Source organism: Cnephaeus nilssonii, assembly GCF_951640355.1.
Source record: "Cnephaeus nilssonii genome assembly, chromosome: 13".
Taxonomy (NCBI): Eukaryota; Metazoa; Chordata; class Mammalia; order Chiroptera; family Vespertilionidae; genus Cnephaeus; species Cnephaeus nilssonii.
Window position 1 is genome coordinate 70,229,400 of NC_137084.1, and position 14,165 is coordinate 70,243,564.

A 14,165-nucleotide genomic window follows, 5' to 3' on the forward strand; every position below is an offset into this window, starting at 1 on the left:
AGTTGTCCCAGAGGCTCCTTACACTCTCTTCATATTTTTGGATTCTTTTTTCTTTTTGCTTTTCTGGTTGGGTGTTTTTTGCTTCTTTGTATTTTAAATCTTTGACTTGATTCTTGCGATCCTCTAGTCTGCTGTTGGATCTCTGTATATTATTTTTTATTTCAGTCAGTGTATGCTTAATTTCTAGTTTGTCTTTTTTCATATCCTCGAGGGTCTCTCTAAATTTATAGGCCTTTTCTAGGAAATTCTTGAAAAACCTTATAACCGTGGTTTTGAATTCTATATCCAGTCGTTTGCTTTCCTCCGTTTCTTTCATTTGTGACCTGTTTCTTTGTCTCCGCATTTTGGCTGCTTCCCTGAGTTGATAGAGTGGCTGTGTGTGCTAGGTGTCCTATAGGGCCCAGTGGCTCAGCCTCCCCTGAGGTGAACACTCTTGGTGCACCCCTTTGTGGACTGTGTGCACAGTCTTGTTGCAGTTAAGCCTTGATGTTGGTATCACTGGGAGGAATTGACCTCCAGGCCAATTGGCTGTGAGGATCAGCTGTGTCTATGATGGGAGAACTTCTGTGCTGGAGACACCCTCTGAGACAAGACTTGCAAACCCTCTGTGCTCAGCTTGGATGGGGCGGAATCTCAGGGTGGAGCAGACACCAATGGCTTCCCGTCAGCCCCGCCCTAAGAGGCCCCTGGGTCTCAGTGTCCTGCGGCCCTCGAGTTTCGCCTGCTGCCAGATAGTCCAGTTTCTCCCCAAATGAGTCTGGGTCCCCAGAGTCTTGCCCGGAATTGGAGATCAGAGCAGTCGGGAGCTTTTGTCTCCCTCCCAATTGAGAAAGCCAGCCGCGTACTCAGTTGCCAGCCCTCTCCACACGTGAGCCTCCGTACCTCTGCCTTCTGAAGCTCCTCTGAGTCTCAGTGTGCTTTTCTCTTTCCTTCTAGTTGTAGAATTTCCACTCAGCCAGCCTTCCTGTGGTTCTGGATAATGTCCATTTTGTCTTTTAGTTGTAGTTTTGAAATTGTTGTGCGAGGCAGCAGTTTAGGTGTTTACCTATGCCGCCATCTTGGTTTCTCCTCAGAAGTTAATTTTTAGCATATATTGTACACACACACACACACACACACACACACACACACACACACACACGAAGCATTTAGTGCAGGGCCCAAGTAACTAACTGTTACCACTTGTTATTGTTAATGTTCTTGTTACTACTATTCCTAAGATGCCTAATTACTGCTCCCCTCCTTCTTGACTACGATATAGATTATGTTTAAGATACCTAGATTACATGCCAACTAAATTCTGTGTCAACAAGATAGATTTTTTAAAAAGTCCCTTTACTTCTTTGCTAACATTCTAATATTCGTGCTACTAATAAATGGAATCCAGAGCAATGATGTGCCCTCTCTCGGAGCAGTTCAGAGTCACATCTTGAGACAAGGCTGTGTTACAAAAACACACAATCCAAAGTGGATTGAGTACTCAAAGTAAATTTCAAGGGAATTAAAGAAAACTTCGTAATGAATTGCTTCTTGACTCTCAGCTATTAAAGCAGATATTATCACCCTAAACACAAGTAATCTTTCATAACTAAGAACGATGACATACACCACAAAGCAGACATTCACTCCATTAAATTAAAAACCTTTCAGTAATGTGATTCATAACCCATCTTTCACAGTTCTGATTGAATTACCAAAAACACAATGTTTTCACGCAAAAGCAGTGTTTTTGCCTATATGATTTACTAATGACTTCATATGCAAAATTGTGCTATAATTTTACTTCTGATGAACAGTTTCAAGAGGTTCAACAGGGAAAATACTAATAGGCCTAGTGAAGTACAGTTACTTCTGAATTGCCAGGGGAAGCTAAAAACCGGAATGGTCTCCAGAAGAAAATAATGCCTTATGAAGAGAAATAAAACTGCTAACTAACCCAAAGCAGTTGTAAAAGGGCCCCTGAAGTCCACCAGGTGTGTAGCTATGAGTTCCAACAAGCAGGCAGATAAGCTTCTACTCCCAATGATGCTGTAATTTTTGTGTTGTTGTTTTGGGTTTTGGTTTTTGTTTGCTATAAACTAGTTAAAAATTCTTAGTGCTCACTTTCTAAATCTTTAGGAGAAAGATATTTACTGGAGTCACAATACTAATAAATATTACAGGGCTTTCAGAATTTGGTAGATGAAAATATGAGTCAAGAAGAGATGTAATAGCATGGAGGAAAAGAGGTAGGAAAAAAAAGGATAGCTGAATCCTACATTACAAAGACTGAGTACGCATTCAAAACTATGGTGAGAGGCTGTTAATTTTCAACAGCAGGAGCAAACAACTACTTTCAAACAGAATTACTAACACTAAATTCACTTACATATTAAATATCTTATCCTTTTAAACCAAAAAAGATAATCATGAAATATTTTGAACATAGTCAAAATACTGAAAGAATACTCCTAAGTTTATGAAAACTTCCAAAATTGGCACAATAAATAGGAAAATAAATAAAAATAAAATTGACACATTTTTTAAAATGTAGTATGTTTCAAATATAGAATTATATTATAGATTTTTACACAGTTTTCTTTTCACATGAAAAATTAGTTCAGGCACATTCCTTATTCATAATTTTGTGTCAAAAGTTTCTTTACCTTTTCTGTCTTCATGAAGTAAAGCTTATTCCTAGGCCCTAAAGTTAGTATTTCAAGTATTCTTTAGGGACATAAAATTCTTCTCCATATACTTTCATAAAAATAACAAATTAGAAGTGATAGCTTTAAGGAAAATATAATTACAGTTGCCCAAGGTAATATCTTATGCTAGAAGAACTAAGAATTGTCATTATAGTAAGTAATATACTTAATTAGGAAAAAAATACAAATTCAAAACGAATATCGTGTTCAGTTAGAGAAATTAAGATAATAATTAAAAATTAATCTGTGTGGTATTATTAATATATTTAGTTTTTGAAGTAAAAGTTAGTAACCAATACTTGCAAATACTTACATATGGATAAATAACTTTTACTGATAAAAAAATACCAAGAAATTAATCATATTTGTGTCAAGAAGCATTTACATTAAAATTGAATATAGAGGCCCTGGCCAGGTAGCTCCATTAGTTAGAGTGTCATCCTGATACTCCACGGTTCGGGTTTGATCCCTGATCAAGGCACACACAAGAATCAACCAATGAATGCATAAGTAAGTGGAACAACAACAAATTGAGGTTAGACTCTCTCTTCTCTCTCTCTCCTCTCTCCTCTCTCCTCTCTCTTCTCTTCTCTCTCTCTCTCTCTCTCTCTCTCTCTCTCTCTCTCTCTTCCCCCTCCCTCCCTCTCATCCACTCTACCTCCCTTTACCTCTCTAAAGTCAATAAAAAATAAACATTTAAAAAATCTAAAAATTGAATATAGAGAAGACTACTTTATAGTTATTCCCTTGTACGTTTTTCAGGCAACATATTTTCAACCTCCAATATGGAAGGCATGCCATGATCACTTTGTGCAAAATATACCTATTTTATATAAAATAACCTTTGATATGTTTTAAAAAAGGCCTTCATATTTCTTTTACTGCTGGCTACAATTTAAAAATAAAGTATAAAATGTTCTTATGCCCAATCTTCCCCTACACAAATGCTCAAAGTAGACCATGAGCTGAAACATAACAAGCTACTGACACTCTTACTATTATTAAATATTTTAGTAACAAATATTAATGCCAAATTTCCATGTAAAATACTATCCTATAAGCAGTAATGCAGGAAATGTTTAGTTCTCTCAGTAACATAAATATCCAGCAACGGCAACCAGTACATTTCAGGTTCATTAGTTCTATTTCTGAAATGTTTTTCTCACAGTTCATTTCTATCCCTGAAGCTAACTCCAATATCTACTTTTTCTTATTCATCAAATGCTACTGTGAAGCTGCATCAAACCTGAAAGAAATGAAAACTGCTGCTCTTTTAAAAGAAATTTCTCCTGGGCGATTAAATGATTACAAGGTCAAATAGGAGTCAAAAACTATAAGAACCCTGCTCAGGATACAGTTAATAAAGGCCTCATCAAAAGGATTGAACGTTCTTTAATACAGAACTTAATATTATAGCAGTGATTCTTGGTTATGATGTTGTATTCCCGTGACATCATGCACTGTCTCAGGAGCATGCTGCAGAACTTCTTTAAAAATGTAAATTTCTTTTTATTTCATTAATCGACTCATTTGTGTAGCAAAATGGAAATTAAGTAGATTGAAAGGAGAGCAACATCATGAGTAATCAGAATGGAATAACCCATTTCAAGATAAGAGAAAACTGCCAAGTTTAAAGCCAACGGGGCACGTGCTTATATAGTAGCACTCCCTCTTACAAGGTTTTCTTTTTTTTTTTTATATATAGTAAGTTTAATCTTATATGCATTACCAAATCATTGCAATGGGGGGAAAATGTAACCATTATGTTGAAGCTTAACACAACACTAATGTCGCTCAAGTGGGTGACTGGTGAAACACACTGTGGTACATCCATAACATGAAACACTACTCAGTAATAGAAAGAATAAAGTACTAATTCCCACAGTGACTTAGATGAATTGACAGAGAATTACCTGAGTGAAAAAAGCCAATCCCTAAAGGCTGCATACTACCTAGTGTCACTCATGCAACATTCCTGAAGTGACAAACTATAGCAATGGAGCCCATGGGATCTCTCTGCAGTACTTCTAATGACTACATATGCAACTGCCAATTATCCCAAAACTAAAACTTTAATTAAAAAAAAAAAAAGCATATCTGGTGACACTCTCAGAAACCAGTCAGTATACAGAGCCTCTACCAAACAAAAGAAGAAGAAATAGATAAAAGGACAAAATAGCCACCAAAAAAGAAGTGTCAGAGAAAACAATAAAGTGATATGATTATTAATGAATATGTAATGATACTTAGATATATATAGGGACATATTAAGTTTCTCTCAGTGTTAATTCATGATGGAAAAAGCTTACCCGATGCTTTGCCTTAATTTTCTTTCTATATTCTTCTTTGTCAAATTTGTCCTCTTCTTGAAGCCTTTCCTTTGCTTTATCCAAATTGATACCACCAGTGTCGTCCTCTTCCTCAGTGTCCTTCGAGACAGACTTCTGCACCTGTGGCCACTGCTGAACCAACTGCGGACAGGAAAAGATTCAGTATGGGACAGGGGAAAGGGAGCATCAGCAGAAAACCATTTCCCTTTGTATAAGGATTTTGAACCAGTGCATATGCACACTCTCTGCCTTACTACCTATATGTTTTAAACTTTCTAACAAACGTCATCATTAAAGTGAGCAAAACCACAGAAGACTGTCCCAACTGGGAGAAAGCAATGCCACCATAACCCAATGAGGGGAAGACTGAAGGAAAATTTCATAAATTAATGTGGAGGAGCAGTAGTCGCCTCAGGTCATTTCAAGCAGTGTTCTCAGTATGCTCTAATTCAGCAGTCGCCAACCTTTCGGACCTCAGGGACCACCAGTGGTCCACGGACCACCGGTTGGCGACCACGGCTCTAGTCCACTGACTTGGCTCTGAATGTGCATAGGCCACAGCCAGGCTGCCAGAGAGCCCCCTCCCACCAGCACCAGGGCCCCTCCAACACCTCTCTCACTGTACTGGGTTGCTTTATGTTCCTGGTTTTCTCACTAGAATTTATCTCCTTGAGGACAGTTATATGTCTTGTTCATGTATTCTCAGAGCCCAACACAGTATCTGACACACTTTAGTTGCTCAAAATTGATCAATGGATCACATATCGGCTGGTACCACACATAAAGACTGAAATAACTAAGTGAAAAGGAGAAAATTAGTCTAGTTTCACAGGCCTGCTCAGATCTGCATGACTTTACACATATAGTGTATGGCTAGGAACAAGGTGACATAGAAGTCAGGGCACTGATCTGGGAGTTGGGAGACCTGGCTTCATATCCTGTCTTTCTCAGCTCACTGTACAATCCTGAATAAATTATTTAATCTCTGGGCATCTGTGTCCTTGTCTGAAAAATAAGGTTTGACTCAACAATATTCCAGGCCTAACACTGCAAAACTCTAGACAATTTAGACAAAGAATGATTCTTTTATTTTACTAAGTAGATGCCATTGTTTTTTAAAGACTGCTAATTAACTGGCAGGCAAGTGGAAGTTGTAGGCACACAGGTCACAGGTATTAACTTCTCATCTTCCTCTTATCGCCACCAGTCATTCTTCAAGATGAGATTCCTACAGTCTCAACCTTTGGCAACAAATGGGGTCACAAATGTACTGCATGAGCAGCCATGCTAGCAGTTACTCATACTGAATGAAGAAGCAGTGAGAGAAATCAGCTATGACAGTAAGAATGCCATCCACTGCTCTTCCCCTTTTTTTGTCATAGTGAAAAAAGTCCATCCCTCTATGGGTCGCACCAATAGCAGCATTTCTTTCAGAGTTTTAGATCAGAATTTTCAATGTGGCTCATAGCTACACAGAGCTCCTATCAGCAATATGTTTACAATGAAATTTTATAGTTAAAGATTTACATCCACCTAGGAGCCAATTGGTATAATCTATGCAGTTAAACTTATTAACACAGTAAGGAACCTCTTTATGCTAACAGCACTAATCCTGTTTTACCCTAAGTATCTGATGTAATACAACTACAGTATGGCTTGGCCTGCTTCTCAGGTGCTGACCTCTTTTTAGTAATTTCATAATGATAAGATTTCATTACTTATCAATTATACAGGCTTCCTCTGCAACTACCAACAACTTTGAACTGCACTTCATTTTGTTAGTTTTCATATGATTCATACACCATTTCACTCCATATTATTAGTGCAAACCCAGACTTCTAAAATAAAATCCCCTCCCCCTGCCCCAAACACCCAAATCTTTCTTAACTTGAAAATTAAAAGAAAATTTATGTTACTGGATATAGACTGCTTAGGTATCACTTATATTAATAATGATGAAATAGCTAATGTAATATACTACAGTTGGTATAAAAAGCTGTTATTTTATTGGGGTATCAGACAATGGTTCATTCATCCAACAAACTTTTTTGAGGGCCTACTGTATGTTAAACACTGTTCTAAGTGCTGAGGACAGAGTAGTGAGAAAAGTCAACACATAACTTCCCTCCATTTCTTCCACTGTAGAAGAAATGAACCACCACCAAATAAATACATAATGAATTACATAGTAAGTGCTATGGGGAAAAGAACCAAAAGGCAAGGCAAGGAAAATGAGATTATGTAAGTGTGGAGTGCTGTGTGCTGTGTGCTGTGTTAGGATGAACAAGGAAACCTGTAGGCTGGTGAGTGAAACCAGGAAATAATATTCAGAAGAGCCTGCAATCACCATGAACTTCTAGCCATTACTCCTTGGGTAGTCACTCGACTTTCCAGATATCCTTCTTCTTTAGCAACAAAGATAGTATTAATTTGTAATAGAGTGACCATTCATGAGCAATCTGTGAGTGGTAACCCTTCCCTAAGCTATGGGTATATATTTACACTCAGACCAAGGGAATGATGAGAGGAAAGCCAGGCCCCCATGTGTCTGAGATTATTTTAAAGCGGAGAAATCCTTCCCATAGCAGGCCAGAAAGTAAGAAACATGCCAACACAGCATCTAAAACTGAGGAACTGCGCAGCAGAGTTTTTTTAGAGTCCAGCAAACAAAGTTGTGGCAAGTAGCTGTGTTACTACTTGTGCTTGTCCCCACAGAACATGTTGATGGACACCATGACAAGAAAATCTAATCTATTCAAGCAGAATTTAGGAAGCTCTAAACTAACTCTGTTGTTATCACCAAGAAGTATCTCAGTCTATTGCCAATAAAACGTTTTCGCCTCCAGGTGTATACTAGTAGTTGATGGAATGCCTTTAGTAACAGTGAAGGGAACTGCCTATCGTCTTTTAGAGAAACATTTTTTTCTCATTAGTGAATGGTAGTTAGCAGGGCAGTTAAACTCTTTATAACACTTGGAACATACAGTCCTCACTTAACAACCTCACTAGTTTCTGGGATGTCAAGTAAATGGACCGATGATGAAACCAATTTTACCATCGGCTTATAAACAAGAGTTAAGCTGCTACATCATCTCATCAACATTATAATGAAAGGACGCATTTGAGGACCTGCTGTACCTCAGAAATGAAGCATTTAAGAATCTTACCTCCCCTTCATCAGTAAACGTTATTTTCTTATTCACTTTAAAATTTCTCTTCATTACTTTTTTCGCTTCTGCGACTTTGGTCACTTTTTTCTTGACACTGGATTTAGAAGATTCTTTCTTCTGTGAGAGAATATAAAAAAACAACATTAAGTAAATTGCTGCTTTATATTAACAATTTAACTCTGTCTGGCAATAAATACACTTTCCAAAACTGAGTGCATTTACTGCTCAATGGCTAATGAGAAACACCAAAAACACTGTCCAGAAATAAAATCATTAGACTTATTAACTAACTAGAGGCCCGGTGCACGAAATTCATGCACTCGGGGGAGGGGAGTCCCTCAGCCTGGCCTGCACCCTCTTGCAGTCCGGGAGCCCTCGGGGGATGTGCGACTGATGGCTTAGCCGGGGAGTGGGCCTAAGCTGACAGTTATCATCCTTAGCTCTGCCACTGAGCCCGGCTCCCTGTGGGAGCGCACTGACCACCAGGGGGCAGCTCCTGCGTTTACCATCTGCCCCCGGTGGTCAGTGCACGTCATAGTGAGCAGTTGAGTGGCCTTAGCATATTACACTTTGATTGGTTGAATGGCCGACCTGACAACCGGACACTTAGCATATTAGGCTTTTATTATATAGAATGACCCCCCCCCCCATGCTAAAGGGGTTTAAGTGTAAATAAGATGGAAATTAGACATAACTTCTAAAATTTATTCTATTACTAAAACTATGCTATCCTGGTAATAGAACTACATAATAATGTGATAAATGGGCATGTAAGATAAATAAAGCTATCTTCCAGCTAAAAAAACAGAACACATTTTAAAAATACATCTAATTTTCAAGTGCAAACTTAAACTTTTAGGCTAGAGAAATGTTTAGTTAGAAAGCAAGATGACTGCAATACATGGCCACTCAACATTCTTCCTGCCATTACAATACTTTCCTAGATGAACATGGGAAAACACCCTATGAAAACTAAGCTGCCACCAAAGGTGAGAAGGACTATGAGGACTTTAACAGGGATACACTGATCAGCACCTAGCTAATATCCTAAAACCACTAGAGCAAGATATTAAATGTACAAAGCCACAGCTTACCTATGCAAGTGAATGCTGAGTGAACTATCTAAGATAGGAAGTTACAGATCATACCATAGCCTATTTTAATGAGTGACAAGAAATAATTTCTTTGAGAAGAATTTGGATTATTTTCCTTAAATTAAAGCCAGTAATACCAGTGGTGATACTTAGTAAACTAATCTAAGGAAGCCTCCATTAGACAAGTAGTCAGAATGAGTAGAAGTTAGGAAAATGGTGTAGTTTAGAAAATAGATTTGAATTCAAGCTTTACTACTTAGGAGCAAGTTACTTAACCTCTCGGCTTTAGGTAAACTGAGTATAATAATAGTACCGATCACATAGGGTGTTGGGAGAGTTTAATAATAAATGTAAACATATAAAATATGTGTTAGATAAACCTCAAATACCACTATTATATATTGATTTCATGCCACCTAAAGAAATTGTACCAACTGTATAAACGCTTAATTTGCAAAATCCCAGACTTTGAGCTTCCTAATTGATTGGGTTGTTTTTTAATTCTGTACCACAGGACTAGTTAGAAAACAGGACTGATTGATCTAGGACACAAGAATTATCAGAAGCTTCAAGATGTACATCAACTATAACTGTTACTTTATGGAAATAAATATGCACACAAAAAACAATTCATTTAATAAGAATATTATTGCTGATGAATACAAAAATGTTTAAAAACATAACACCATAAAATAAAAAGCAACAAATTTACTAAAATAGGCTTCTAACAAGTTGTTAATAAATTATATTTCTAGATAATGATAATAGCTATTATGAAAATCAGCTAGCACATCTGCAATAACATTATGACTTAAGTACCAAAAAAATGTGGCACTAATGGTTCCATTATGTAGGTATTACTAACACTACTTTTATATTTCTTGTTCTTACTACATGCAAACTATAGTATCAGAGCACTTAAGAATCTGCTAGAATTTCAAATCCATAAAATGTTTATGAAAAGATGAATCTCCTCTGAAGTAACTAATTTTTATTACATCAGACAGAGACATCAATATGCTACAATCGCTATGCCTACATCTGACAGGACTTCTACAGAGATTAAGTTGGTTTTTAGATTTCTTCTCACCATGGGATACCCCATCTCTTCCACCCCCCAGGGTGTCCATGACTGCATGAATGTTAACATCTGATGAAATAAGGCCCTAAATTGGTGTGCCCCTCCTTCACAACCCCCTCCCCATACCGTGCTCTAAGATACGTTACTATTACTCTCCCTCAGGAAATAGTGTGACCCTCATTTCCTTATCTGACTTCTGAGAGTATGAGTGAACTGTGGTGGTAAAACTCCTAAATTAAAAAGGGAATAGGTACCATCTCACACCTGTCAGAATGGCGATCATCAACAAATCAACAAATGACAAGTGCTGATGAGGATGCGGAGAAAAAGGAACCCTCCTTCACTGCTGGTGGGAATGCAGACTGATGCAGCCATTGTGGAGAACAGTATGGAGTTTCCTCAAAAAACTAAAAATGGAACTCCCATTTGACCCAGTAATCCCACTTCTAGGAATATATCCCAAGGAACTAGAAACACCAATCAGAAAGGATATATGCACCCCTATGTTCATAGCAGCACCAATTCACCATAGCTAAGGTTTGGAAACAGCCTAAATGCCCATCAGCAGATGAGTGGATTAGAAAACTATGGTACATCTACACAATGGAATACTACGCTGCTATAAAAAAGAAGGAATTCTTACCATTTGCAGCATCATGGATGGAACCGGAGAGCATTATGCTAAGTGAAATAAGCTAGGCAATGAAAGAAAAATACCACATGACCTCACTCATTTATGGAAAATAAAGAACATTATAACCTGATGAACAAAAGATAGATACAGAGGCAGTAAAGCATCGAACAGACTGTCAAATTACAGCGGGAATGCTGGGGAGTGTTGGGGAGGGGGCGGGGGGAAGAGATCAACCGAAGGACTTATATGCATGCATATAAGCACAACCAATGGACACAAGACACTGCGGGGGGGGGGGGGGGGATGAGGGCATGCGACAGGGGGTAGGGGAGACTGGGGGAAGGTCAATGGGGGGGGGGGGGAAGGAGATATATATGTATTACTATTGTAATACTTTAAACAATAAAATAAAATTTAAAAAAATTAAATAAATTTTAAAAAAGGGAATAGGGTGGCAGGAAGCTTGTCAACTGAAATAAGTTGCTACCAATAGGACATTTTATAAAACAGAGCATTAATACCCCCCCTCCCCCCACTTACTCCCAATCATTACTCCTACAACTTCCTCCCCACAAACACTTATCAAAGAACACCACCAACTTGACCACCAGGGGTGAAGACAATGTTACTGACTCCTACTGGATTTTCTTGATTTTATGGTTAGGTTCATCCTAACCATAGAATATCTGCTGGCTGTCATTAGACTTCAATTAATGATAGAGAGAATGCCAATCAAACAGCGCAAACTAAGAGTCTCATTATGATGTAAAAATGACAATTAAACAGGAGGAAGTTATAATCACTGAAAAACAAAAATAATGGGATCATCAGGACCAGACTTTCTGTCTGAGGCAGACAGTAATGCTCTATATGTTGATAGGAGTTTGAGTTACACGGATCTCTACATTTATCAGGACTCATCAAATGTTACACTTAAGATTAATGCATTTCATTAAGGACAACAGGGGGGTGGGGGCATGTGTGGGGAGGGGTGTGGGATGGGAATGGGGGGACGAGGACAAATATGTGATACCTTAATCAATAAAGAAATTAAAAAAAAAAAAGATTAATGCATTTCATTGTTTGTAAATTTCAACCTCAACAGAATTCTGTAAGCAAAAACAACTTTAGTTAGAGCTACGCAAGCTGAATTATATGGGAGAAAATGTACTGATACTGGCAACTTACTCTGAAATGCATTAAATAAAAAAGGGTGAGGGATGAATAGATGGAGAATTGCATGTTAAAGGTAAAATAGTAAAAGGTTAATTATAAAATACTACAGGCCAGCCTGATGCATGAAATTCATGCGGGGGGGGGGGGGGGGGGGGTCACATCAGTCCAGCCTGCACCCTCTCCAATCAGGGACCGCTCGGGGGATGTTCGACTGCTGGTTTAGGCCCGATCATCAGGCCTAAACCAGCAGTTGGACATCCCTCTCACAATCCTGGACCTCTGGCTCCTAATCGCTCACCTGCCTGCCAGCCTGGTCGCCCCTAACTGACCCCCCTCCAGCCTGATCGCCCCTCACTGCCTCTGCATGCTGGCCTGATCTCCCCTAACTGCCCCCCCCCCCTGCCAGCCTGGTCGCTCCTAACTGCCCCCCTCTGCTGGCCTGGTGATCAACTGCTCCCCCCCCCCCCCCGCCAGCCTGGTCGCCCCTCATGGCCCCCCTGCCGGCCTAGTCACACCACGCAGCCTGCTTGTTCAGTCATTTGGTCCCTCACTAACCCCTCTGCCGGCCTGGTCGCCCCACTCAGCCTGCTTGTTCAGTCGTTTGGTCGTCCCTCACTAATCCCCCTGCTGCCCTTGTCGCCCCACGCAGCCTGCTGTTCAGTCATTTTGGTTGTCCCTCACTAACCCCCCCAACTTGGTCGTAGGCAGCCATCTTGTGAGGGTGTGATAGTCAATTTGCATATTACCTCTTTATTATATAGGAGGATGAGTAGTGGGTATTCTAGTGACCAAAAGTACACATTTTTTTCAACTTTTCTGCATGTTTAAAATTATTTGTAATAAATTATAAAAGCCCAATCTCAAGAACAAGAGAAAAAGTCACAAAGCAAAGATACCAAAAACTGTTAAAACAGAATAGGTACGGGTCAGTCAGAAAAACAATCCTGCAGAGTGGAAGCTTGGAGTGATGCAGGTCTACTGGAAGAGCTTAAGGGAAATCCATGAAACCACTGAAATTATGTAACAAAATTTGGGAGTATTTGTATCTTTGCATTTTTTATGATTTATCATGGTTTCTAAATGGGATCTGTGACCCCCTCTCCTATGTCCCACCCCTGCTCCCAAAGAAAAACAGGTCAAATTTTGCTTGTTTAAGGGAAGCCACTGAAAGAAGGACCAAAAATGGCAACATGTGTGAAAAGATTCTGTTCTATTTTTCCTGATAGGCATGGCTTTGTTCTGATAGATAATCTAGAATTATTCTTCACTCAAATATGCCATCAATATACAAGACACATCATGGTACATCCTGGGGTCCCCGCAGTGAAAAGGCCGGTGGACTCCCAAACCTCATTGAGCCTAACTCTATCATTGGGGGTAGTGGGGAGAGGGGGGAGAGACACATTAAACAAGTGGAAAATATATTTAATCACAAATGTAGTAGTGCTCAGAAACAAATGCAAAGGATGACTAAATCCATGTAACAGATGCTTGCCCTAGCTAAGTTACGGTAAGGAGAGGAAGTCAGGAACACTTCCTTTGGAGGGACAGATGTTTGAACTGAGCAGCAAACAACTCAACACAGCTGCACTGCTGGCCATCAATGATGTAAAATATCTTCTGTATGTATACAGATGGCACATTTCACATGTGGCTCACAACAGAGTCTTAGCTCAATGTCATTCTTTTGCATGTTAATTTTAGCAGGTAATACACACTCATCTATAATAATAAAAGCATAAATGCTAATTAGACCAGACAGCCGAACGACCTTCCGGATATCATTCCCAATGAAGCCGAGGCAGCGGGGGCTGAGGCAGAGGTGGTTAGGGACAATCAGGCAGGCAGGCGAGCAGTTAGGGGTGATCAGGCAGGCAGGCAGAGTGGTTAGGGGCAATTAAGCAGTCAGGTGAGTGGTTAGGGTTGATGAGGCAGGCAGGCCAGTGGTTAGAAGCCAGCAGTCCCCGATTGTTAGAGGGATGTCCGACTGCCA

At 39.3% G+C, this 14,165-nt stretch overlaps 1 protein-coding gene across 1 annotated transcript in view; it reads right to left on the reverse strand.

Annotated features, from left to right (window-relative positions):
• The window catches only part of DDX10 (DEAD-box helicase 10), a 250,891-nt gene that overhangs the window by 77,833 nt on the left and 158,893 nt on the right, over positions 1–14,165 (reverse strand). The window contains exons 14-15 of the mRNA XM_079787350.1: positions 8,185–8,304; positions 4,997–5,158 (exon numbers count right to left, since the gene is read on the reverse strand). Of these exons, the coding sequence (XP_079643476.1) occupies positions 4,997–5,158; positions 8,185–8,304 (282 nt within the window). The remainder of the gene's footprint in view (positions 1–4,996; positions 5,159–8,184; positions 8,305–14,165) is intronic.